The 24,797-nt window shown below is 37.9% G+C and overlaps 1 protein-coding gene across 1 annotated transcript in view; it reads right to left on the bottom strand.

Annotated features, from left to right (window-relative positions):
• The window catches only part of ZNF608 (zinc finger protein 608), a 76,354-nt gene extending 53,621 nt beyond the window's left edge, over positions 1-22,733 (bottom strand). The window contains exon 1 of the mRNA XM_053931861.1: positions 21,861-22,733. Coding sequence (XP_053787836.1) covers positions 21,861-22,733 — 873 coding nt within the window. The remainder of the gene's footprint in view (positions 1-21,860) is intronic.
• Between the last annotated feature and the right edge of the window lie 2,064 nt (positions 22,734-24,797).

The raw sequence follows: 24,797 nt of genomic DNA, 5'->3' as shown, positions 1-24,797 counted from the left end.
TCTGTTCTGATATGAACCAGTTTTAAAAGTTCCCACTTTGCTGTGGTCTTCCAGACAATCATTCCCTCCACATTTCTTACATGGAGTACCACACATCTCATATCCTACTTCAGGATGGCATACTGTGAGTCAAATTGACACAGTTAAGAGAGTTTTTACTACTCAAGGAAGCACATAAAGGTACCAAGTATGTCAAGCAACAGATTAATATTGTGGAACTCCTCCTTTGGTATACAGCTGGCCTAAGGAGGTATCAGTCCCAGACTGTTTGCTCAGGCAGCCATGGCAATGATAGCTTCCACAGCTTTACTGCTCCAGGGACAACTGTAGTGACAATTTTAGCTAAGGATACAGTCTTACATCTTTAGGTTCTGACCTAAATCCCACAACTCATCTCATACTTTTGGTGGCATTCATCTTGAAATGTCAGTTCATTGTACAAGGTCCAGGAGAAAGTGTGGCAGTGAAGTGACAGCTCAGTCTGAAATCAGCTTCTGCAGAGGTGGAACCACAGCCTCCATGTGAGCCTTGCACCAAAGGAGACAGAACTCTCTCCCACAATCATTCTGTCAGCACATGCAGGTGGCAACTGCTGCTAGAGAAATATAACATCCTAAACTCACTCGATTAAGCATCAGTGAGCTTAATCACATAGCTTAATACTGTGTGTGTCCCCTTGTTCACTCAGTTTTACACTTATTTTCCCATAGCAAAAGCAATGTCTCGAACACGAGACCCTTAAGTACAGATCACCTGTAGCTTAATGGCTGACACAATTTTAGAAATATATTTTATCCTGTCCTGATATGTTTTTGGAATAGATCTGCTTTTAAAATTATCTCTGAAATACACCCAAAAAAGAACACCATGCTATGAGCTTCACCCTAAAACATCTCAAGATTTTAATTTCAATGTGTTCCCTCTTTCTGTCATTCTATGTGATCTTACAATTCAATTGCTTAAAAGCTAACCTGGGGAAATACTCATCAGGCAGACCTCTTCCAAAGCAGTAACTTTATAAGCACAGCATTAAAACAAGAAAGTGATTCAACCATTATATGTATAACTGATAATGACAAAAAAAAAATCTGATTCAAAGAAGTTAAATTTATTAAGAGGCCATGTTTTTGTTAAGCTGGCTGAGGCAAAATTTGTTTTCCAGGCATTCTCTAATATTGTCTTCAAATTTGAACGATGAACCAATACAAACTAACACCAAATGTTGAAGTCAATGCACCAAGTGGCATGAGTTTAGTTTCATGGGAGTGGCCTCCCAGTATCTAGCAAATTAAAGAGACACTGTTTATATATTTTTAGACTCTTACAAAAGGGGCCAAGACATTCTAAATGTCCAGCTAAAATACATCATTTCCAGAAAGAACTCCATGATCAGTCTTTGTACAAAAATATGGGAGTATTCAGATTAGATCTCTTAAATCATCACTGAAAATGTCAAGAGCATAAACAACTAACACAGCATCTGGATCAATAGGATTCTACCAGAAAAGCAACTTTAGGTGACCACAATGACTCTTACATTGGCTCTTACTATGCCTCCTAAGTCACTACTAATAAACGCTGAACAAAAGAGTAAGTGAAAAGAAACCCTTTTATAAAGTGGAGGGCAGTACTTAAATGAATTAAGTTATTTTTGTGGCAGTCCTGTACAAAGTGCTCTGCAGGTTCTACACAACACCACTCTCAAGGAAGTGTCAAAACAGTACAGACAAGAGTGCTGTAAAACAGGGAATGGATTAGAATGGAATAACTGGATGACAGCCCTAATACAGAGCTCCCGATGACGCACAGCAGCACAATCTTTATTCCAAGGAACACTGGTTACTTTTCAAATTTACCATTAGAAAGGTTTTCAGCACTAAGTGTGTCAAGCTCTAAACACTTACTTGCTTTAAGATAGTGTTAATGAGTTGGCTAATCACACAATTTTATAGTTCTATAATGTTCTGTGCTGTAAAAATTAAATCAGTGTTTATTTACACCTCTGCTGCCTTTCCTTTCCTTCTCATTGGACTGACTATTGGATGGATTAAATGGATTAAAGCAGGAGTATAAAATGTGTGCTGGCTGACAACACTTCTCAGTATGTATGTAAACAGTATTTTAGTTCAAAGCCTACCTATGAACAAAGTAATTCAAATACCATTTTCAGATACTGAAATTGAGGACATGTTTATTTTTCAATTTGGAGGGAGCTGCTTTGTTTTTTATTTGCTTCTGGAATTTCTCTCCTCTTGGATATTAAAACCAACCTGCTCAGTTTTCCTTTCCCTATCTCAAATACAAAAGACAACATATAACTGAGTTTGTATTTTTGCAAAATTACACGTTTTTGTGAATTCTTTGATGTCAACAGTGTTTCTGTGACAGACCTTGATGCTGAACTGTTAAAACTGCATTGAGAACAAAGCTTCCTTTATCACTGGAGAATCAATATGACTAATGGCCAACCAGAAAAGACTGGATCAAAGACACCTGAAGATGCATTGCTTGTTTGAGGGTAGAGAAAGAAGGCAGACACATACAGACATTGGAAAAATCATACACCCAAGATACAGAGGTAGAATTAGTGGATCATTGAATACAAACAAAGAACTTAATACACATTCTTATATTTCAACCTAACGTTTCTACAGAGGAAAAAAATAGCAAAAAGAATTGGATAAACACAACCTTCTCTGATTTCAATAGGTATGATATAGAAAGTTCTCCTCTCTTACATAGCAAAGAAATACATATTTAAGCTACCCTAGATTAGATTGAGTACTTCCTGAAGACTGACCACTTGCTTTCAATATTTTTTATAATTAGAAGAGAATTATCATGCATTTTATTAAAATTTGTGTCACAGCACTTGAATTCTGATGAGTATTTGTTTACTGCTCTATAGAACAAAGTATCTGTTGTTCTGCCCTCAAACAACTAAAATGTATTTTGCAGTCTCAAATCACAGTAAACAGTCTGATGATAATCCAGGAATGGATATAATCATGTATTACACTATGGCATTGCATGGCTAATTTTCATGCCATAATGTCAGAACTTGCTTTGTGGTCTTAAAACCTAAGAATTCTGAGATCACAGACACATTTGTTTTGGTCTGTATGTAGGCACTAAAAGCCCCTTCTGAAGGACATATTTAGTATCAAAATATATTGACCATTTTCAATAACTCTATGGTGTCACCATCTCAATTCCACTGACTATAAAATAAACATAGCTTTTTTCTCCCTTCTTCCTTTCCTCAGTGTATTGCAAAGCTTATGGCCAGACGGTGTACTTTATTTAATTAGAACTTAAACCCCAGAACTGATGCCAGATTTTCAAGATAGCTCACAAATCAAAACAAGGTGCCAGATGTTCGAAAGGACAAAGCACATTAGGTACATGAGCTTTCCCTCAGATCCTCATAATGACAAAAGGAGATGCTAGCCTATTAAAAAAAAAAAATCTTGCCTAAGTTGTAGGTGTTAACCTCATAAAAAACCCGCCCTTCATAAATGAAGTCATAATGCTTCCTAGTGCAATTCGGTTCTTGGAAGACGAGTGAAATCACCATGCATTGAAATATTTAGACCAAATTCCACAGTTCATAAAAAAAAAAATTACTGTGCTTAATTTTCCCTCTGTTTGAGGGCAATTTTGGAGGCAAGAAATAGACTGTTTCTTGACTTGTTTTTTTCCTGAGTATCATGCAGAAAATTTTCAGGTGTTTTTTGTTTGGTTTGGGTTTTTTGCACATGTTTGTTCTGAACGAAATAAAGAAAAGACAGCTAAAACTGAAATAGGATAGGATACCAGTGGATAACTGATAAATTATGCTGTGTGTCCTTTTGCCTCACACAAGTCTTCAGCTTAGTCCAATACATCACACAAGCACAAGAGAGAAGGATGTATTGGATTTTTCTGCTACACTCACATTTGCATGAAAAGGAGCAGTCAAACGAAAATTAAGCACTTAAAAAGCTTAAAAAAAGCACTGCTTCAGAATACTGTATTTCAATAAAACATTCATTGTTATTCAATGCTTGGCAAATGACATTGCCATCACATACTAGAAGAAGAACCGTGAAGAATAAATGCTGTCTGAAAAAGAGGCTTGTACTCATGCAGCGCTAATGACCATCTAAAAGAGCGATTCTGCATGGTTACATTCTCTTTGAGATTCACAGCTGCAGCTTCACAAGAGCAATCATACATCATAATCTGCAGCCATTTTAGGCTACCCCTGTGCTTTGGAGAGCAATATGGGAACTAAGGAACTGCTAATCTGTAAAGTTACAATCAAAACCAACTTTATTCAGCGGTGATGAGTGAATGTGATGACCCACCTTCCCCTTAAGGGTGGGTCATCACACTGAGGAGGAGGTGGTATTTAAATTTTGACACTGACAACACCCTTGACTGTAACAGCAGTGACACACAGGGAAAAGATCTCCGTATTTAGTTTCTCTCGAGAGAAAACATACTCATTATTAGATTCAATATAACAGTGGCACAGAGTAGCACACAAGCCGTTCTTTCTAAAGGTCAGATAACTGCATTTTAAGATTGTAACACTCACATTTTAATTAATGTGAAGGATTTGCTTATTGCACAACATGCTGATCCTATAAACATCATTAATTAACTGAAATGCAGTGACTTTTCAGAAAGTTAACAGCTTAGGAACAAACAGTATTCACCGTACTTTGAAACTGATAATCAAAGGCTATATTATTATCTCCTAGATTAACCACAGATTTTGCAGGCAAACCAGAGACAGCATCCCTTTCTCTATGCTCAAAATTGCAGACACACCCATCCCACGAAAATCTTTCCTGCAATTACGCACACTTCTTTAAACTTAGTTTTATGGAAGTAACTATGGCTCTCAGCACAATACACGGCGTATAAAATAACTCTGGATCTTTAATTACGCTAGACAAAGGAGAACCGTCTGGAACCGTCTGTCATTACTAGGCTTGTTTGCCTCACACATTAAATATCTTCGTCTCTAGAACTACTTAAAGCTCATTTCTCACATCAGGTCAATCAAGCTAGCCCTCCACTGCCCTGTAAATGGCATCTGTCATCATCCTAGTAACTCCCACATATCTGTATGTACAAATTTGGATGAGGACGCTCTGGAAGAAATGGGGCTGGTGCCAGTTTGAGTAGTTAAGAGTTCAACTAGAGGTTAACTGTAACCAGGAAAGAAAGATAATGTTTTGATTTCAGCCCTCAGTACTTACACAATCAATATACATCTCTTGTGTTTCTTAGGCTTCTCTTGATGAAAGTAGCTTGAAATCCAAGTAACTACACACATAAGCATCTATATAGAAATGCTGGCATACTGAAGAAAAAACTAACTCTTCAGCAATTAGTGCCATAGCCTTTTCTGCACTGTGAAAACACATGTAACAGGAAGGAAATTACAAATGTTTGTTGATTTATAATGGTTACTAGAAGCTACATTTCAGCATTAAACACAGCACCATCAATAGTATGTGGCCTAGGCCACACAGAGAAATAAGGCAAGAGTCACTTTTGTGCCACGAGATGGGCAACACAGTCAGTGAAGAGACTGTCTTTCCCTTGCCAAAGGCTTACACTCACTTGCTTCCTATTCCTTTACAAAGAGGTGATTTTTAATTTCCTCACCACTGAATATCTTATGGAAAGCTGCCTAACATGTATTAAACGCAGAGGAAAAGAATGTCATACCTGGAGCCTGCAGTTCTTTGCACTAGTAACTGTATGCTTACCTATTTCTATTGGTTATCATAAATTAATTCATTGGGTACACAAGACAATCGACAGACCAATGAAGGAGCAACAGACTGTTAAACATAAAGATGAGGCTGTTCCTATCTCAAGCCAGCTACAGCAGATGTTTTCCAGAGTCTGGTGGTATGAAAACAGTGGCCAGAAAACAAAAATAAAACAAAACCACAAAAACAAACAACCAAAAAAACAAAAACAAAAACAAAAACAAAAAAAAAAAAAAAAAAAAACAAAAAAAAACAACAACAAAAAAAAACAACAACAACAAAAAAATCCCAAACTCCTCATGATCAGGTAACAGACATTAAATCTCCACCCCTGCCAAATAAATAAACAAACCAACAAAAAAACCTTCCCCTGAGGAACTTAAGTGTAAATTTTAAGTGAGCTTCATTTATATCAAGTGACTCAGTTCCAACTCCAACCACTATGCTCAAAAAATCTCTCCTTCTCACCATCTGTGATATTCTTCCTAGTTATATCCAGAGCACCTAGCCATCAGACAGCCAGATAAGAATTTAAAATGTTGCTAAAGAGATGATGCCACAAAGATGGAGAGTTGCAAAGCAGGACAGCAAACAGAGACTGGGATTTCAGCAATTAGGTTTCTACAAGCACTGTCCCTGCAGGTTAATGACAGCTTTTAAAAAAAGAAAGCCCTGACAAAGTGTTACAGATACACAGCTGATCCTCGAGACTTCTGTAAATTTTTGCGGTTTCACAACACATTTTCCTATTAATTTGGAAATACTTCTCTCAGTAACAAGCTGATAAGTTCACAGAAACAACAGGGGAGACAGACAGTACACCACAGAACCAGAGACTTGATTTCATATACAACCTGTCAAATGAACAGGGGAGTCTTGAGGAAACTTTTCTTCTTACATTCCACCTCTTCTACTAACACTGAATGTAGAATAAGATGGGAAAAATATTACAAATCACTACAATGTGCAAGGAACAAAAGTATCTCACAAATTCAAGAAAAAATTTGAATAATCGTTCATCTTGTGGGAAAGAGGAGAAAGAATTATACATAAAGTAGAGATAGCCTTCATGAAGAAAACATGCAATGCAGTGCTTACTTTTTTAATAAATTGAGGTTTATCCAGGAGATGCCAAACCTCAGCCTAGATTCCCAAATAAATTCAATTGATTTAGGTTGCAGTCATATATCCTTTTACAGCTGAGTTAAATAGAAGTGAGGGTATCAAAGCTAGGTACTCATCACCAGCCCATCACACCTGTTCTGGAGATCACTGCCTTTCCATTCACATTGTCTGTGTACCCTCCCCTTTCACCCCAGTCAACTTGGACACTAGGTTAGAAAAAGCATACTCTTGTGGATCACCTGGACCTTTTCTTGAAGCAGGCTTGGGAACACGCCTCAGTGATATGTATTGATAGTATTCTGGGAAGATGCCGTTAGAACCACACGTGGGATTACAGCTCAAGTTTCATTTTCAGAAACCTAACAAAACTTCCACTGATACCTGCAGGCTGAGTCATGCTCTGGTCATCAGCTTCCAATTTTGTCCTGTCACTGCTCCATTCCTCCACTTGCCACAGATACAGCTTCACTGCTTAGCCAGATGCAAAGACTAAGGTACAGCCAAGACCTGTGCAGACACAATTGCATAAGCACTGTGCAAAACCTTTTGTGGGAGAACTGAGCAAAAACAGGACTTTTGTGTCCAGAACTGAAGAAAACAAGATTTACCATAGCCCACTTCCACAGAGGAAAAGCCAGACTGAAGAACTTCTATAGTGCTGTAAGAGGAGTTAGTCTTGGATATACTGGCTCCTCTAAGTGCAGCTTAACTTAGACCAAACCAAAGTGAATATGTTTTCCTACTCTGAAGATATGTAATGATGCTTTCCTCTTACCCCAAACCAACAACTGCAGTAATTCAACTCTAAAGTGGGCTACAAGTTTGGTTTTAAATAAAGCCGCAATTTAAAAGGAGATTAATTTGACAGTCATTTCAGAGCCTAGGGAGAATCCAAAGGGGTGTAAACATGTTTACAATTAATATATTGCACATAAAAGACACAATTCTTACATAACCTCCACAGCAGCATTCTTCTTGCAGAGATGTCTGTGCTCATGCTGCTGCTCATTTGGAGGCAGTCGGCTTCTGTGCCTAAAAATGGAATGGGTGAAGTGGCCTGTTACTAGGGAATGCAGCTAGGAGCGCTTTTCCGTGCACTATCTCTCATTCTTGTGATCAGGAAATGCAGCAGAAACTAAATTTGAAGCAAGCAACGCTATTAAGAATACTTTCCAGGAGGTTGCTACTTAGTAGACTCTAGTTTGAGGGAGATATATTCTTAACAGCACAACTACTGGCAACACACTCTGGATTTGTTTATACATAAGTAGAGTGCAACATTTTGTATCACATCAGTGAATTTCAATAAAGCAATATGTAAAGAAACAAGGCACAGCATTGCCAAGCACTTAAGCACTTAAAAGGTCACACCTGAGCTCATTAACTTTTTCCTTGTTCCCTCACGAAAATTACACACTAAAAACTTTCCTGTTCTTATACTGGATTTCAAATAAGAACAACTGAAAAGATTTTTTTTTTTAATTTATGCATCTTTTGATTTTTATTTACATGAACTTAGCCAAAGGGGAAAAAATGTCCATTTTTTATGTTTTTTTTATTATAAGTCAAACTAAAAATGTATGTTATTACTAGAAATGACCAGGCACAACTTACCAAACTCAGCTATATCAACTCTTTTTCCCATGCAAATTACTACAGCACTGAAGACAGAAAATTGAATAGCTGTTTTACATAGGCCAAACATATTCTTCAGATGATTTATAATCTGATCAAATCAAAGCCTATTTCCACACAAATAATCATGACTTGTTTTCTCAGAAGGCTTTGCCAACCAAAATACAGCAGGGATGTTCTGTAAAATAAAATGGTTTATTTTCTATGACCTGTGGACCTATTTCCTTATTCTGACTTTGTAAATTCATTTTCACAGCAGTGATGAAGAGAAGAAGTCATAGAAAATTCAGCTCGGAAGGTAAGAATTTTGAAAGGCTATAAATTACTGAAAAAGTGAGTTTTAACTGAAGAAGTTTAAACAACTTTTACTGCAGAGGTTACTCCATTTCTGCTATAATGCTTTTTTGGCTTTGATCTTTAAACCAATGATTCATGAAAATGATATCTTCAAATTTACAGGCCACCAGTAAGTGGGTCTTTAAAAAAATGTTGTACAACAATAAAACAGGAACCACAAGCACTTCTTAACCATTTGAACTGTCAACTAATCAGTTATGATACTGAAACAAAGGCCTATTTAAAAAATTTGCTCTTAAAAAGGAGAGAAGAAAAAAGCAAGACAGAAAAAAAGCGGGGTAGGCAGTTCTAGTGAACAAACTACACGGCATATTGGGCAGACAGGTTCAAGAAAATGTATTATGTTTGCTCAAATTAACAGAAGCATTTCTCCCCCACCCCATTCAAAATGAAAACAAAATAGGGCAGCTCTCTTGCCACAGACTGGTGCCCCTTAGCTGGAAGCAGCTCCAGTTGTCAGGTTCCTGTCAGCACGTAAGTGCACCAACACTTTCCTTCTCCCACTCTTTTGTTCCTACTTAATATGTGTGCTTTGTTCAGCAGTCTTTGCTGTTAAACAATTCATTTTTTTTCCTTGCCTCCTCTGCTTTGGGAGGAGGCAAAAATAGCAGGACTTAGGCACAAAATATAAAGCTCATTTCCTGTACCTTAGTGCCTCATTCTTTCACCTCCTTGTCCATAGGATTTAGCTACCAAATAGGTTTTAATCCGTAAACAAATGATTTGCTCTACAATTAAGCCATTCACTTCTTTTTTTTTTTTTTTTTTTTCCTACCTCTCTTTCTTTGGCTGCTTGGCTGCTGTCCAGTGTGGAGGCTCATAGGTTCTTCTATTATTTAGTGCTGGTTAAAAGGCAATAAGCTCATTCAGAGTTTATAAAACTATAAGCTATCAACAAAAGCATTTAATGCTTCTCTGAAGCACTGTGATTTCTGCCTGAAAAATTAATCATGTGTGGTTGCATGTTTATGTGTGTGTACACATACATGTGGATGATGTGTGGGGGTGTTTTTTTTCATGTACTGGCCTGGTTATTCACTCGGCATGTCTTTAAAAAGTCAGTTGTTGTAAGCTACAAATACATATATTTCACTCGAATTTTAATTGACTATGTACTTTTTTATCAAAAACTGACAATCACAGGAACTGTGATTCACCATGGCTACAAAGCTGAACCTCAAGTGCTTTGATGTTGTATGAGGGGAAAAAAAATGCCATGCTACTGCAGCATTTCACAATGTTTGCAAATATTGTTTCTTCATAGAACAATGTTGTGAATCACAGGAGTCTACTGGAGTAAGCGAAACCTTCAGAGAAGTAAATAACATGTTAGCTTTTTCATCTCTGCAGTTAAAAGTCACTGATGTCTCAAAAGAAAATAACACTGAGATAATTTTCCTTTACCTCTATTTTTAACTTTTTGTTCTTTCTGGAAAATACATTCTCAGGGATTAAAACCAGAACACAACATGCATGTATTTGCCTTCATGGAGATATTTCTATATACAACACAGGATTAGCAGGCTACCACCTCAACGTGCGACAGTAAAGACAATTTAAAAAAAAAAAAAACATGTCTGTATGTTTTTAATACTTAATACTTTAAATAAGTAAAGTACTGTAAGTGGATGGATAAATTTACAGGTGTAAATCTCATTTAGAAATGACAGGTACTTAGCCACTTCAATTTCAGCAATATACTTCCAATGTAATTCTGCAAGCCTATTTGAAGTCTGTTATGGCTGCTGACATCAATCTGCCAGGCTTTAGAGTGCTAATCTCCACTAAAGATTTTCATCTACAGGTTTAGCTACTGATATATTTGAATTAAATACTCAGTGCTTCTCTGCATAGGCAGCTACAGAGATAAGGTATTAGAGGTGGGTGGACAATAGGCAGAATTGACACACAGCACCTAATGCTAGTTTTGCCTGTATAAGGAATGAAGTTCCAGCTCCCCTTAGATTTCCACACTTCCCACTCAAAATTTCACTTTTTCCCCATTGAATAAAACATATTCCTACTGTAGCTATTCATAGGAGAATGAACACTACAGGAAAACCCTCTTAATTTAAGGTATCCTAGTTTAAATATACACCCATGTACTCATGCATATGGATGCATACACAAGCACAGGTCCATACAAAAGGACACACAAAAATATTTTAATGAGCTGTACCTTTTAAGACTCACCAGAGATCAAATTAGTCTCCTTGCCTCCCCCCAGCCAAATGACAACTTCTGAAGTTGCAGATAAGAGGTGGCAGCCAGACAGGTGTCAGGTATGCACGTTCATCCTGAAAAACTACTTAAAGGTTCAAAAAAAAATTGTGCTGATCCTGCAGAAAAGAAATGCCTCTTATCCTGAACTGACACAGCAATCACATCCATATTTAAATGTTAATTATGTGTATTGTTAACGTGTTTAATTTATCGCAATACAATGTACCCGCAATAATTACCAACCAGTTGAAAAGGGTTTGTGAAAATTTAGCAGTAAGAGGCATTTCAAATCTATAAGAAATATTTCACTTTAAGAAAAAATATAAATCTTGGATGTAGTTTGAATGTAGTTGGCAACTTTTCCACCTAGAGTAAATCTGAAGGCCCAAAAATAAATATTCAAGAGCATTCATTTGTTTGTAGATGTGTGCGTGCAAGTAAAACAGCAGCCATAATGTGGAAATTTGAGTCACATTTTGCAACTAATTGGAAGCAGATTAGAATTCTGCCTCAGGGGAACATTGTCAAACTAGAAACTGGAGCAAATTAAGAAAGAGGTGAAAGCATCGTGAAGAACTGACAGATTTACAGTGCTCAAGGCAATAAACGGGTACTAGATGAAAATGAATGTGCTTCACTGTACTGCATGCAGTTTTCAGTCATATCTCAGCAATAAGAGCATACAGCCATGAAACAATTATTTTCAAAGAGATGGTGAAGGAAAGAGCAAGAATGAACAAAACACTATTCAGGTGGAGTGCAAAAAAACCTATAAATCATACAGTGGCTCAAGTTGTTACAAGAATAATATAATTGGTCATAGTAGGTCCTATTCTGCAACCTGGACTCATCTCAAGTAAGGGATTACAGAAACATAACACAAGGAAGTACTTACTTGAGTTGAAAAAGGATGGTAAGCCCTTGCTCAGTGTGAGTAAGAGTCAAAGCATTAAGCTCTTAGGGAAAAAAAAAAAACACACACACAGATTTTACATTTTTAAAGCTAAGAAAAACACAGAACCCTGCAGACAGATAAATCAAAGGCAGAAGGGGAAAAGCCTTTTTAGGGGGTGATTAGGAAAGATTGGAGGAGATCATAAAATGAAAATAAAGTGCAGAAGCTAATGTACCAATGCTGTAACGGAAACAGCTGCTAGCTTTCTCCTTCAGTGCTTGGTATCCGTTGCAGCGTCACAGGAAAGACTGTTAAAAGATCTGGACATGAAATGTAAACAAAACTATTAGCCAAAAGTCAGTTGCTGTATTTATAAAACAGTAGCAGCTCTTTTTTCTATTTTTGTACATACATGTATGTATGTGCATGTGTGTGTATATACACACACACCTCCAGCATATATGTGAATATCTATATTGATATATGTACACACACGTGTTCGCATAACCGTCTCCTTAAACAGCAACTAGTAACACTATTACATAATATTGCACCTTAGTATTGGCTGATGTGGACAAAAACATCAATTTATGTTTCCAGTAAAACTGGGTGTGGAACAACCACCTTCATTGTTCTCAAAATGCAGCAGTATTTTTCCTTCACATTCCAGAGCTCTAGTGCAATACAACATATAGTGCCTAACATTAAACCCAGAGTAAATATTAACTATCAAAACTTTATGTCAATATGTTTATTATATCCATAAATACTCTTGGAATATTAGATCCTTGTAGTCAGGGCAAGCTAACTAAACAAATGCCTCAACATTTACTAAATCAGATTTAAAACTCCTACCAGCAAAACAAAGTTCAACAAAGTAACAAGGTCCATTTCTAATTGTGTTTGCTTCTAACTATTACCTTTTTTTCGAAGAGATACAGACCTAGTTTCATTTCCCTCCTTCAAAAAGAATTGGCAAGAACATGAAACCCTGAAACATGCAAATACTGCCATTACTTCACTGCTACAAGCATATAATAAAGCACAGATTTGATAGCACTATCCATGTAGTGTGGCCAACCACATTCAAATAAACAGTTCTCCATGAAGAATGAAAACCCGAAGACCAAACCCTTCCAGTTCAAACATTATTTTTGCTTTTAACATAAGCCATCCACAGAAATCAGCCAAGGAAGTGACAGGAAATCCCAAAATAATTTGGTTTGGCCCTGTGCACTATGAGAAAGATTACAGTTTGCTTTTCACTCTTCTTACTGGTTGAGGCAAGTGGTGAAAACTACGAAGGCTATGCTTATTTAACAAGCAACCATGGTACCCACAGACCTATTTTTAACAGAGTTCAGCACAGCATCACTGAAATTCATCAATAAAGGTGGCATTTGAATAGCATGAACTTGTGTTGCAGGGGGGATGGGCTTAACAAAACTGCTGAATTAATTCAATGGATAATGCAAATGACTAAATGTGTGCAAAATCAAACTGTCCAGCAAACACAGTTAAAGAGGCCAGATGTGCCTCAAAATTTCCTGGGAAACACAGCCTAAACTTGGCGCTTTCTTTTATCAGAATGAAGAAAGCAAGCTCTCAGAGTTTACCAAAGTGTGACCAATTGGAGCTTAGTCTTCTGTTGCTAATTGAAACAAAATGCCAGTTTCTGACAGCAAACTACAAACATATATTTTTATATTCCAGTGCCATATGATAAAAAACAGAATAAAAAAAAAAACAAAAAAAAAAACCAACCAAACAAAAAAAACCCAAAAAACAAAACAAAACCCCCCCCAAAAAAACCAAAAAACAAAAACAAAACAAAAACAAACAAACAAAAAAAAACACAAAAAAAAAAAAAACCACAACAACAACAACAACAAAACAACAGAAAAAAAAAACACAAAGCAAAAAAAACCACAAGCTGACTGGTAGAAATTTGACTGGCAACCAAAGACCAGCCTATTATTTCAAACTGTTATGGGAAAGCAATAAAATTACTACCAGGTTTCCTCATGTTACTCTTCAAAAAAAAAGAAGCCATCGGGGAAATAAGAGGAAAAGAAAACACATCAAAACCTCTAAAGTTTCTTTAAGTAAAAGTACACTTCTGTGGTGTTATGCCATCTGCTTCTTGGTTAACATGACAAGACAACTCAACAATTAGAATGCTAGTGTTTTGAAAACACCAAGTAACCACAATCAATAGATTTTAGTTTGCTCTTTTGACTGCAAAAACTGCATTCACATGCCACTATTGGCATATGCTTCAAACATCCTCATGAGGTTATTTCCCTTCCAGTCTTATTTGGTGGAGTTTCTCTGGAGACAAACACCTCAAACTCTGTGCACAAAAGTGAGATTTAGGCTAGGAAGAATCGGAAGCTGTGAGAAGATAAAGGAACCAAATGTTTGGCATTTTTTTCTGAAGATGGGCAGACAAAGATTTATCATAAAGGACATACAACTGAATGTAGCATAATTTCACTTCAAAATTAGTGAAACAAAGAGCTTCACATTTAATTCCTAAGAGGTATTACAGGCAGATGCTAGAGAAGTTGATCCTTTCACCTTAAGATTTAGCAGTATTTGTCAGCTTACCATAAAAGCAGACATATTATAAATCTCTGTCACTAAATGCAACTTTCTTACTTGCAGAGTTGGCTTAAGACTTCAGAAAATTTAATCAATGCCATAGTGGCTCTAGAGCTGGAAAACCTATCTATACAGACATAATTCCTACTTCATTGTATGCAACTTGACCTGAATGCTCACTTGAACAGTTTAATCAAGTAGTGTTACACATATATAAGCATATATATTATGGAAGCATACATGGGGCGTCAGAGCAAACTACCTATTCCTATTCCAGTCCTTGATGTTTCTCTCAGCTTTTTCAAAAAAGAAAAAGAAATTACAAAGAACTTGCTTGTCAGTCAAGTCGCTCTGAATAGTTTTACAACCTTTCATTCAAATGTAAAGGCTTTGTTCCAATTGCCAAGACCATTTTTTAAAAGTTAAAAGAGAAAGTGCAACAGAGAGTGCTTATTGAAATCCTACAGCACAACCAAAAGTCATTCTCTGACATTCCTCCTTGTCCAAATGGCTACTCACTGCCTTCAGTACATTGTGCTATTAAATCAATAATGTAATAATAACTTTTTAAAATTGTGATTTAAAATCTCATTTAAGAAAACCCCTCAAATCCTGCTATAACAATTGGTAATTATATTTATTAAAAGTATCACATCTCAAACATATTTTTAAGCAAATTAAAAAATTATAGATTGTGTTACTGTTCACTCTGGTGAAAGGCTGCACTGAAAAAAGCTGCACTGGACAGAAATAGTGCTACAAAAAAAGAAAAAGGAAGAGGTTTATAAAACAGAATTTTTTGATAGATAGATAGATTAACTTTTCTGATTTTTTAGAAAGGTATTTACTTTTTGCAATTATTACATCATCAGAAATTTTCATGAAAGACTGTTTTGCTGTCTTTCACCCAACAAGACATGTTATGTACAGACCACATTTTTTAAAAAAAAATCCACATATATTCTGTGATTGTTAAGAAATAAAAATAACTCCTTGATATGTAAACACACTAAAACAAATGCTAGTTTTTATCAAAAAATATGGCCAGCCCTTGAGTTGAAGTCAATCCATAGATCCACAGGTGTGAGCCTATATGAGGACTGAGGGCAAGATGTATTTCTGTTGTAAGAAATGAAGCACAGTTAAGAAGTCAGACAACCTCCAGCCATTCAGGGCACGTAGCAATATATCACCATGTGAATTTAGAACATCATATAAGTACAATAAAAGCTGGTACAAAGTTAAGAATACTATAAAAATAATAACCTGGTCGTTGGATCATTTGTACAAAGTATAGTTCAGACCACAGTAGACTCTAAAACCTGGTTATATTCAGCAATTCCAACTATATATCATGCAACAAATCTGGAACATGCCACTCAAAAAGCGAATTCTGTATTTGAGAAATACGGACCATGTGGCAGTAACACAAAACAGCCTGAACTTCTGCAGAAGAAACCCAACCTTTTTCAAGGGTGGGTGACAGAAATCCAAAATATAAGTATGTCCTTATCCAAAATGGAAGTAAAGTATAGCTGAAATGTTAGTACTTCTGCAACGATACTCCTGATGATGCTTGTGAAACATGCTCAATATCACGTGTATCAATAAAGAGTGTAAGACGTGAAGAAACACAGGGGTTTTTTAAATTCTTTTAGAAATGCAAATAGCATGGATAACACAGGGCACATAAAGGGGAACCTGCATTCAACGTGCAAAGGATGTGTCCATTTAACAGAAAGCAGAACCCAGGCCCTCCCACTAATGTCAGTACTATGGAGATAACTCATTTCTTACACGGTGGAGAAAAAAAAGGCACTAGTTTGAGCACGCAAAAAACCCTACAGATTTCAGATTTATGATTTACGTTGTTGTCGATAAAATGGCTTTCTAGTTATGACGGAATGCATTCTGTGTTAATGATCACAACCAGGGGTCCAAGCTTTTCTCTTTTGTCAGAACTACAGCAGATCCTCCCCGCAGCTTCACCATTAACATGTCTGTTTCCTGTCAGACCACTCAGAGATAATGTCATTTATCTCAAGGCGGCACAAGACCAGTCATTAGCTTCAGTAAAAGACCTCAAACAAAGGCCGGATGGCGTTTTATCCAGGGCTTATAGGCTACAGCCAAGAATCTCATTGCCTAACAGTTTAGAACAAGTTATCTTTAAAAGAGTCATTTTCTCCCTATCAAGAATTCTAGAACACTTCTCTGAACAGCAGTAAAGTCTGCATGGAAAATTTTAGTCAATGTTTTTATCATATGCAATTAGGTGCCTGATAAGAGCTTGCTAAAGTTATCCTTTGCGAGGTGGGGGTGGGTTTTTTGGTTGTTGTTGTTGGGGCGATTGTGGGGTTTTTTCCCCCCCCTTCGTTTTTACTTCGTAAGGAAGGACAGAGTAAATCAGGTTCTACCTCAATAGCAAAACCTTTGAAGGACTGACCCTTATTGTGTTTGCCTGCAGGCGGTGATTCACTATTAGAAATTCTTCAATGACTGAGCTTCTGGAAATCTCTTTAAATTAAAGTGGAACTGGTTAACTGTATGTATGAACATGTGTTTTCACAGTCTCTCTTGTATTATTGCATTTCAGAAAGCTTCTATAAAGTGCCAGGTGAACTTTTTAAAATAATGATAATAATAATTTAAAAAAGAAAGAGTCGGAAAAATACAAGCAAATCTCAGCTTTTCAATTCCTGGGCTTATGCTGAAAACTAGAAACAGATGGTACTTTCCATGTTACTTGAATCTGGTTATTGAACACCTCTATGGTTACGGGAGATTTTGCTTAGCACTTTTAACATACATTTCATTTATTGGACTATAAAATGCTACTTTGGAAAAACAAGTCTTTATATGGCTATAATTAAAAGAGTCTTGCAGGAAAGCCCTTTAATATGGAGAACACAGTTAACCTTATGACATCTGGACAATCAATCCTTCCCTCTTTACTGGGTATTAATTAAGTTATTAAAATTGTAAAATTACTAATGCCCAAATTGAAATATTTTTCCCGTAGTCCCGAATATGGTTATCAGCTTCCCTACTTTCTTTGAAAGATGCTCTAGACCAGCCTCCATTGTGCTACTCTAACTCTTGCTTTGCACAGGAATTCAATGGAAGATCTGGTCATACATATTGGCAGAGGTCAGCAGGTTCACACGGAAAGCTTTCCTCGGCCAAAGGGCAACACCTCTTCACCCAGCTCAAAAAGCACTGTCACACTACTAGACAGCACTACAGAACTTTAAGAACCTTGAGCTGTGCTTATTGTTAGACACCCATACTTATCAATGTTTTTAACAGCTAAATCCCTTATGTAGCTTTCAAAACAGTTTGCTGTCAAACAACAATAGAGTTTGTTCTTTAATTACAGCAAGTGACCTCCCTGCCCTTTTATTTCACAGTGAATAAACTACACACAAGGCCAGCAAGGAAAGTACATGAAGAGCATATCTCCATACCATCATTAATCAAAGCATGTACTTATATGATTTACATCAATAGGTAAAATTCACTCAGAGATTCCTGATAGCATACAAAACACTAAATCCTAACACTAAAACACAAGAAGGAAAGTGAAGATAAAATAAATAATACTCACCAACATGCTAATTTACTAAAGACAACTTTCAAATGTGAATGCAGTCTTAATGAGAAGCACTAAACTAAAAAAAGAGAAAGATTCCATCCTGGAATATCACTAGACTGATACCTTAAGAAGGTCTAAAGAAGGTTTAAAACCTTCTGATTACAGCTTTAAATCTTCTGCATTAATTTCATGTAAACATACTGTTTTTCACATACCAACTGAAGTCTTCCCATATCTCAGAGTAAATTATGACTGAATTAATTCCAAAATCTCCTCACAATGCATACAAAGCAAATTTTGTAGCTATTCTGAACACTTTTAAATGTAACAGCTGTTAAAAAACAAAAAAAACTTAGCTGGAACAGATGATGAGTTCATGCTGACAGTCAGTAACTGTGCTAAAAACAGTATGGATAAGAAATGGAAAATGGAGACAGGTTTTAACACCAAAAATCTTAGGAGGGGTTAGCCTACCTGTCAAAGCTACTTATTCAGACATGTCAGTGTTGGCTTAGCCACAAAATGGACTGCACAAATATAGCTCAAACATCTTAGAATTACAGCACACTTTGACTTTATCCACATATTAGGGGAGTGGCAACTTTTACAACATACTTGCGGTTTCTGCATAAAAGAGCCAGCAGAACACAGTCATTGATTTAATTAGGCTTCGTAAGATCCAATTTATCATGTTTTACATGACTTTCTGCAGCAAGGAAACATAATAAATAGACTAAAAATAGAATTGAAGCATGCTGTGAAAGTTAAACAGTGACTACAACTCCTGGGAATCTGCTCCAAGCTTTTCACAAATAGTAAATAAATGCAGTATTATATTCCACGCCACATATAAAAGCATGTAGATTTTTAATCAGCAGTCATGAACTCATCTGATTCTAAAAGGAAACTTCCAAATTCATGAGGCATGTCTTGCACAACTGTAAAAATAACTGAACATTGATTTCAACATGCAGGCTGAAAATTAGGTATTCATCTACAGATACAAGTTGCTTTCTGCAAGTATGGCACATATGTTCCGGCATATAAACAGTCAAAGCAATAACACTTCAACAATCTAAAACCTTTAAAGAATTCTTTCCAAAGACAATCATTTGGGAAAAAAAAAAAAAAAAAGGCAGATCAACAAACATAAAACACTCGAATGTTACTAATGTTGCCACTGGCTGGACTTATAAGATCAAACATTATCATCAACGAGTTACATTATTATTATTATAAAAGGGAACATTCTTGGCTAAGAAAAACGCTAAGGGACTTCAGATAGCAAGCAAGCACACCATTGTGCAAGACAAAGGCCAAGGCTGCACGATTCTGGTGTGCAAAGCCTGTATTAAAGTCGGTGTGTGCCAACAGCAGCGGCTGTTGCTGGAAATGCAAGCTCCAGACCCTCCTCCTGGAGCGACATCTACAACACACAGAGTGTGTCACTGACGCTGAACTCCTCCATACGTGTTTGCTCTGAATTTGCATGCCATCCCATTTATACTGCACATAAGATTACTCGCACGTATATAGATTCTTCATACAATTTCCTGTGTGACTAGAGAGCTGAAAGAACACAAAAACGGGAGAAACCACACCACCCTCTAATCTCCGTTGCCATGGCAGCAGCCTTTGAGATACTGAAATGTTCAGATTGCCAGCTAAACAAAATTGTTGAATGTGAACATTTGGCTGAGAGATTAAAAGGCTAAGGGGGTTGCAAAAGGGCAGTACCTCCCACATTCCAGGCAGCCACTGAATCCAATCAAATGGCTCTGACTCTTTAACCACAGCCATTGTGAAGACCGGATTAGGGCAATTTATCTAGATAGTTAAAACAGATTAGAGAACTGCAATTTGAAGACTATTGGCAACAGAAGTAAATGCCTACTGTACTAAGATAATAAAGAGACCATGAGATTTTTGGACAGCTTTCTGCCGTGAACAGCACTTTTTCATAAATCAAAATGCAAACATATACACATGAATTACACAGCAATCTCGTTTTCTCCTCTGCATTTAGACAAGGTCATAAGGCTCATTCAAATTCATCCATAGATATGCTATCTTAAAAGCAATAATATGCATACAATATGATATTTAATTTGTTCCTTGGCTTGAACAGAAATCCCTTGGAATTATCTACCAGTACTAACAAGTATCTGCTATCACAAATACCCAAATCTAATCCTCCAGTCGACTTAGTATTACAAAAACTTCATTACTGAAATACAAAAAGCTGGTAACCAGTCATAAGAAGACATAACTCCCCACTCCTTGAGACCTTCAGCCCTTCAAGACACTTGCAGACCATACAGTTAACACCGACCTGAAAGTTTCCCCATTGCTGAATGTTCACTGGGGAAGTTGTAAAAGCAGGTAATTTGGGACAAACAGCTGTCACAATCTTAACACCCTGAGATTGTTCATCTGGAGGGTGTTGGTTTGCTTTATTTTTCAGGCAGAGCAGGTTCTCTTTGTTTAACAACCTGTAGAATTTACTGTACTTGTAATCATGGGCCAACACTCGCCCTCTGGACCCCAGGAAATAGCTTCTGCCCTAGGGACTGAACTCCCACTAACACCAGAACATCCTTGAATCAGCAGTTGACAAAAGACAACAAGATCTCACTCCACCTTTCCCAAATAATAGAGTAGCAGCCATCTATTCATACAGAAAGCATCTGAAATAGAAAGTAATAAAACCGCACACTCCCATCTAATTTCTGTCACACATTTCAACTGGTAAACAAACAAGCAGTTCAAATCCAAGAGCCAGCATGGCTCAGAGAGGAAAACTCCTCCAGACAGGAGACAAACGGCTCCACTCTGTTCCAAAAGCTGTTTTGCACACACCATTCTCAGCACAAGGTGCGTTTCCCTGCTCCCAGCATCCTCCTTCGAGGAAGACAAGAGTCACTGCCTGTCTGCTGGCTCCTTCCTCCCAGTTGCTACATCAGCTTCTGGGGCCTCTGGGCTACAGTGAACGGAAGACCCCAACACAATAAGTAAGCATCCTGTGTCTCCTTGAAGCGCAATGGCAGAGCCCCGTCTCTGCCGACAGCTCCTGTTTCCTCCCCAAGCACAATCTCAGCTCTAGGCAGAGGGTCAGAGAAAGGGAGAGGGGTTCCTTTAGCCTTTGGGAGAGGAATGGCCGCGAATGCCTGCTGATGCCGTGGTAGAGTCAGCAGCATATTCAAGACCTGCTGCGCCTGGAGCCTGAGCTATGCAGCCTGCGAACACATGCCATCCCATTGGTACTGCTGCTCTCTCCTAAAACTGGGGACCGCTTAGTCAGGGTCATCTCTGTGTTTCTCCTTCTGGATAAATGCAATTAAAATGAACAGACAAAACAGAAACGTTCTCTAGATCTGAAGACAGGAGAGAAAATCACAAGGAAGAGCAGCACACTGGAAAAATGGTATCTTCCATGTAGTGAAGAGGTCTCTGGGGTGGTTTTGGTAGGGTTTTTTTTGGTTTTTTTTGTTTGTTTGTTTTTTTTTAAGGAAAGGAGAGGAAGGACATATGCATGTCACAAATACACAGCAGAGAAGACAGAGGAGCCAGACATACAGTCATGGGACAGTCATGGGACACTTATTACAGACATGGAAAAACACAGAAGAGGTGGAGAGGAGCTTTGTCCTACCTTTTCTGTTTTCAATTTCTTGATTCGCCTGTGGCTCTCCTCCTCCTCCTCTTCCTTCTTTACCAAAACAGAGTTCCCCATTAACCCTGAATCCGGTGTACTTTTGCTCACCTCCCCCACAGCAGAGGAGGTGCAGTGGAAGGGACTGCTGCTTCCACCATTGCCTCCCTTAGCCCCGAAGCCATAGAGGTGCCCAGAGGGAATTTGGCTATTGCCATTGGGGTGGCCCTGCTGCAGGTCATGCTGCTTGTCCTTCCTGGATTTTCCTGCATCCTTATCCCGCTTGGAGCCTCTGCTGCCTGGGGCTTTACCTGGTTTCTCCTCTTTGTTTTTCCCACAAGAGGCAAAGGTGGTGGTGTTGCTGGTGTTGTTATTATTGCCGTTTGGGTTACTGCTCACACTTTGACCCAGTGCTGAATTCATGCCAGTTGCCTCTCCAGGGCGCCCTTGGACTTCCTGCCTTTTGCCAGCACTGCTGATCTCAGGAATCCCATACAAGGCAGCAGAAGGCAGAGATTTATTAGCATCCTTAGAAGTTTTACTCCTTTTCACTTTTGATTTGCTAGTCTCTTTGTGAGAGGAATTCCCCTGGGGAGCAGAGGGCTGAACAGAAGCGAATTTTAGGCCATCAGCTAAGGCTGAGGTAGCATTAACCCCACTGGAAGCCAGACCCCCACAATCCTTGGAGCTGGTATTGCTGCTGCTGGTGGTATTAGAATTATTCATCTCAAATTTCTGTCTGTCCTTCTCTAAGTCAGCGTCCAAATCAATTATTAAATTCCCAACACCGATTTCCCAATCATCACCACTGTCATAAGTGTCAACTGCGTTTGGATCCACACCTTTTCCTGCAGTGGAAGTGTTCAATGACATCCTGAAGATAAGATCTCTAGAGTAAAACTCCGATGAACTTTTCTCTGGAGATGTGGGGACATTCGTTTATCTCCGTTGGGCTCTCTCTTAAGTTCAACTCTTCTTGTCTTCCTCCCCTAGGTGTGTCTAGGCTCAAAACCTGCAGTCCACATCCACGTTGTCCTGTGAGGAGGGAAACAGTCAAGTATGTCTTGTCTGGGTGTTACCACAATATAACATCACTCAATAAAAAGGGGGCAAGGTAGGGGGGAGCAAAAACATTCAGCATTGCCACGTTCTTAAGTTTGTTAAACCAGAGACGGTGGCTGTGATGTTTTTATAATGAGCACTTTTATTCTAGTTGTATCCCAACATCCACAACCTCTCGTTAAGAGCCATGTCCATAAAAAAGAAGGAAAAAAAAAAAAGGAAGAAAAAAAAAGGAAGAAAAAATTATCTACATTATTTAAATCCACAAAATTCAGGAAATACAGTCAAAGAAGTGGTGCCTAGCTGTTGGAGCACATGTTGTAATCTAACCCCTTGGACCACCACCTAGGCACGAAAAGGAGAAAAGGAAGGACACAGATTCACTCTTCAGTGCATTCCATGGATTTTGTGGCTTTAAACCAGACCCTTGAAGTTTTGTGACTCTCCTGTATTATCTTTTAACCCCCCTTTCCACTTAATCTCTTGGGGGGGGGGGGGAAAGAGAGTGCTAAGGGAAGTGGGAAACCTCATTTTCCCTGCCACAATACACCTTCTGTTAAAAACAATAACCTACAAACTCAAATGTTTACTGGAAAATATTAAAATCCGTAGGTTAAAATTTAAAAAAATGTGAGAAGAAATAAAAATTCTCATTTCTTTAAAAAAAATATCCTTAAGATAACAGTCCTAAAAGCAGCTCTAATGTATTCCTAGGTCACACAATTGTTAGGTCTGTTAAATATAGTATTACTGACTGTACAGGAAACTGATTAAGACATACACTCTTTAAGTGATCTGCACCAAGGTGGCCTCAGTGACCGCAAATGAGTGTGTGTTTGACAAAGCTTAGTTAAAACGATTTTTAAAGGGATCTCTCCCTTTTACAGTCGACTGCCGAAATATTTATACATATATATGCATAATGCTTACCTTTAATCCTTTATCATTTTTAATTAAACCAGCAAATCAAAATGCTGTTCCCATTCGTCTCAGCAACAACTCTGTGCCTCATTTTACTTAAAGAGCAAGTGATCAAGAAGTAGAAAGCAAGTATCATCTCAGCCAGTATAAATCGGTCAATAACATATCTCCCCCTACTTTGGCACACGGATCAGAAGTCCTTTTTTTTTTTGTTTGTTTGTCTAGTTTTTTTTCGTCCTTGCTTAAAGAAAAAAAAAAAAAAAAGCAAAAAAGGCAAAAAAAAAAAAAATTCTGTGCCTCACAACTTTACGAGCTGGGAGGTAATATTTCACATTCAAAAGTGAAGCATCAAGGACCAGATTTTTGTTTGTTTGCTTTTCCTGAATAAGCACCGAGAGGTAATAATCACCACAATAATATTAAAAAAAAAAAAAACACAAAAAAAAAAAAAAAAAAAAAAAAAGAGAGAAAGGAAAAAAAAAATGTTTCCCCAACTTCACACTCCGTCTTCAGCCCCAGACCTGGGAGCCATCCCGATCACTAAGTAATGATCCCACGAAACAAACCTACAGGCGCCCGGGTGTTACAAGGCAGAATGTGCTAACATCGGGATAAATTAGTGAAAGGGAGGAAGGAAAAAAAGAAGAAAGGACTGAAAATCTGGGCTGGATTCCGTCTGTTAGTTGGGAAGTGGCATTTTTTTCGCCCGTCCTGACAGATCTGATTTCTTGAAGTAACTTGAGGGGAAACGGGCGGGGGAGGCGGGGGGAGGGGGAAGAGGGGGGGCGAGGAAGAGGAGGAGGAGCGGGAGAGGGGGAATCACTGATCTGATAAACCGGTTATCAAAACATTTTGTGGGAGTGGAGGAAGGACTGCGTGCTCTCAAACGAACTAAATTTTCCCAGGGGTAAGATTTCGGGGCGGGGGGGGGATGCCTGTCCCCGTCCGTTCTTC

Source organism: Vidua chalybeata, chromosome Z (assembly GCF_026979565.1).
Source record: "Vidua chalybeata isolate OUT-0048 chromosome Z, bVidCha1 merged haplotype, whole genome shotgun sequence".
NCBI lineage: Eukaryota > Metazoa > Chordata > Aves > Passeriformes > Viduidae > Vidua > Vidua chalybeata.
This window is presented reverse-complemented; position numbering and strand designations above follow the sequence as displayed.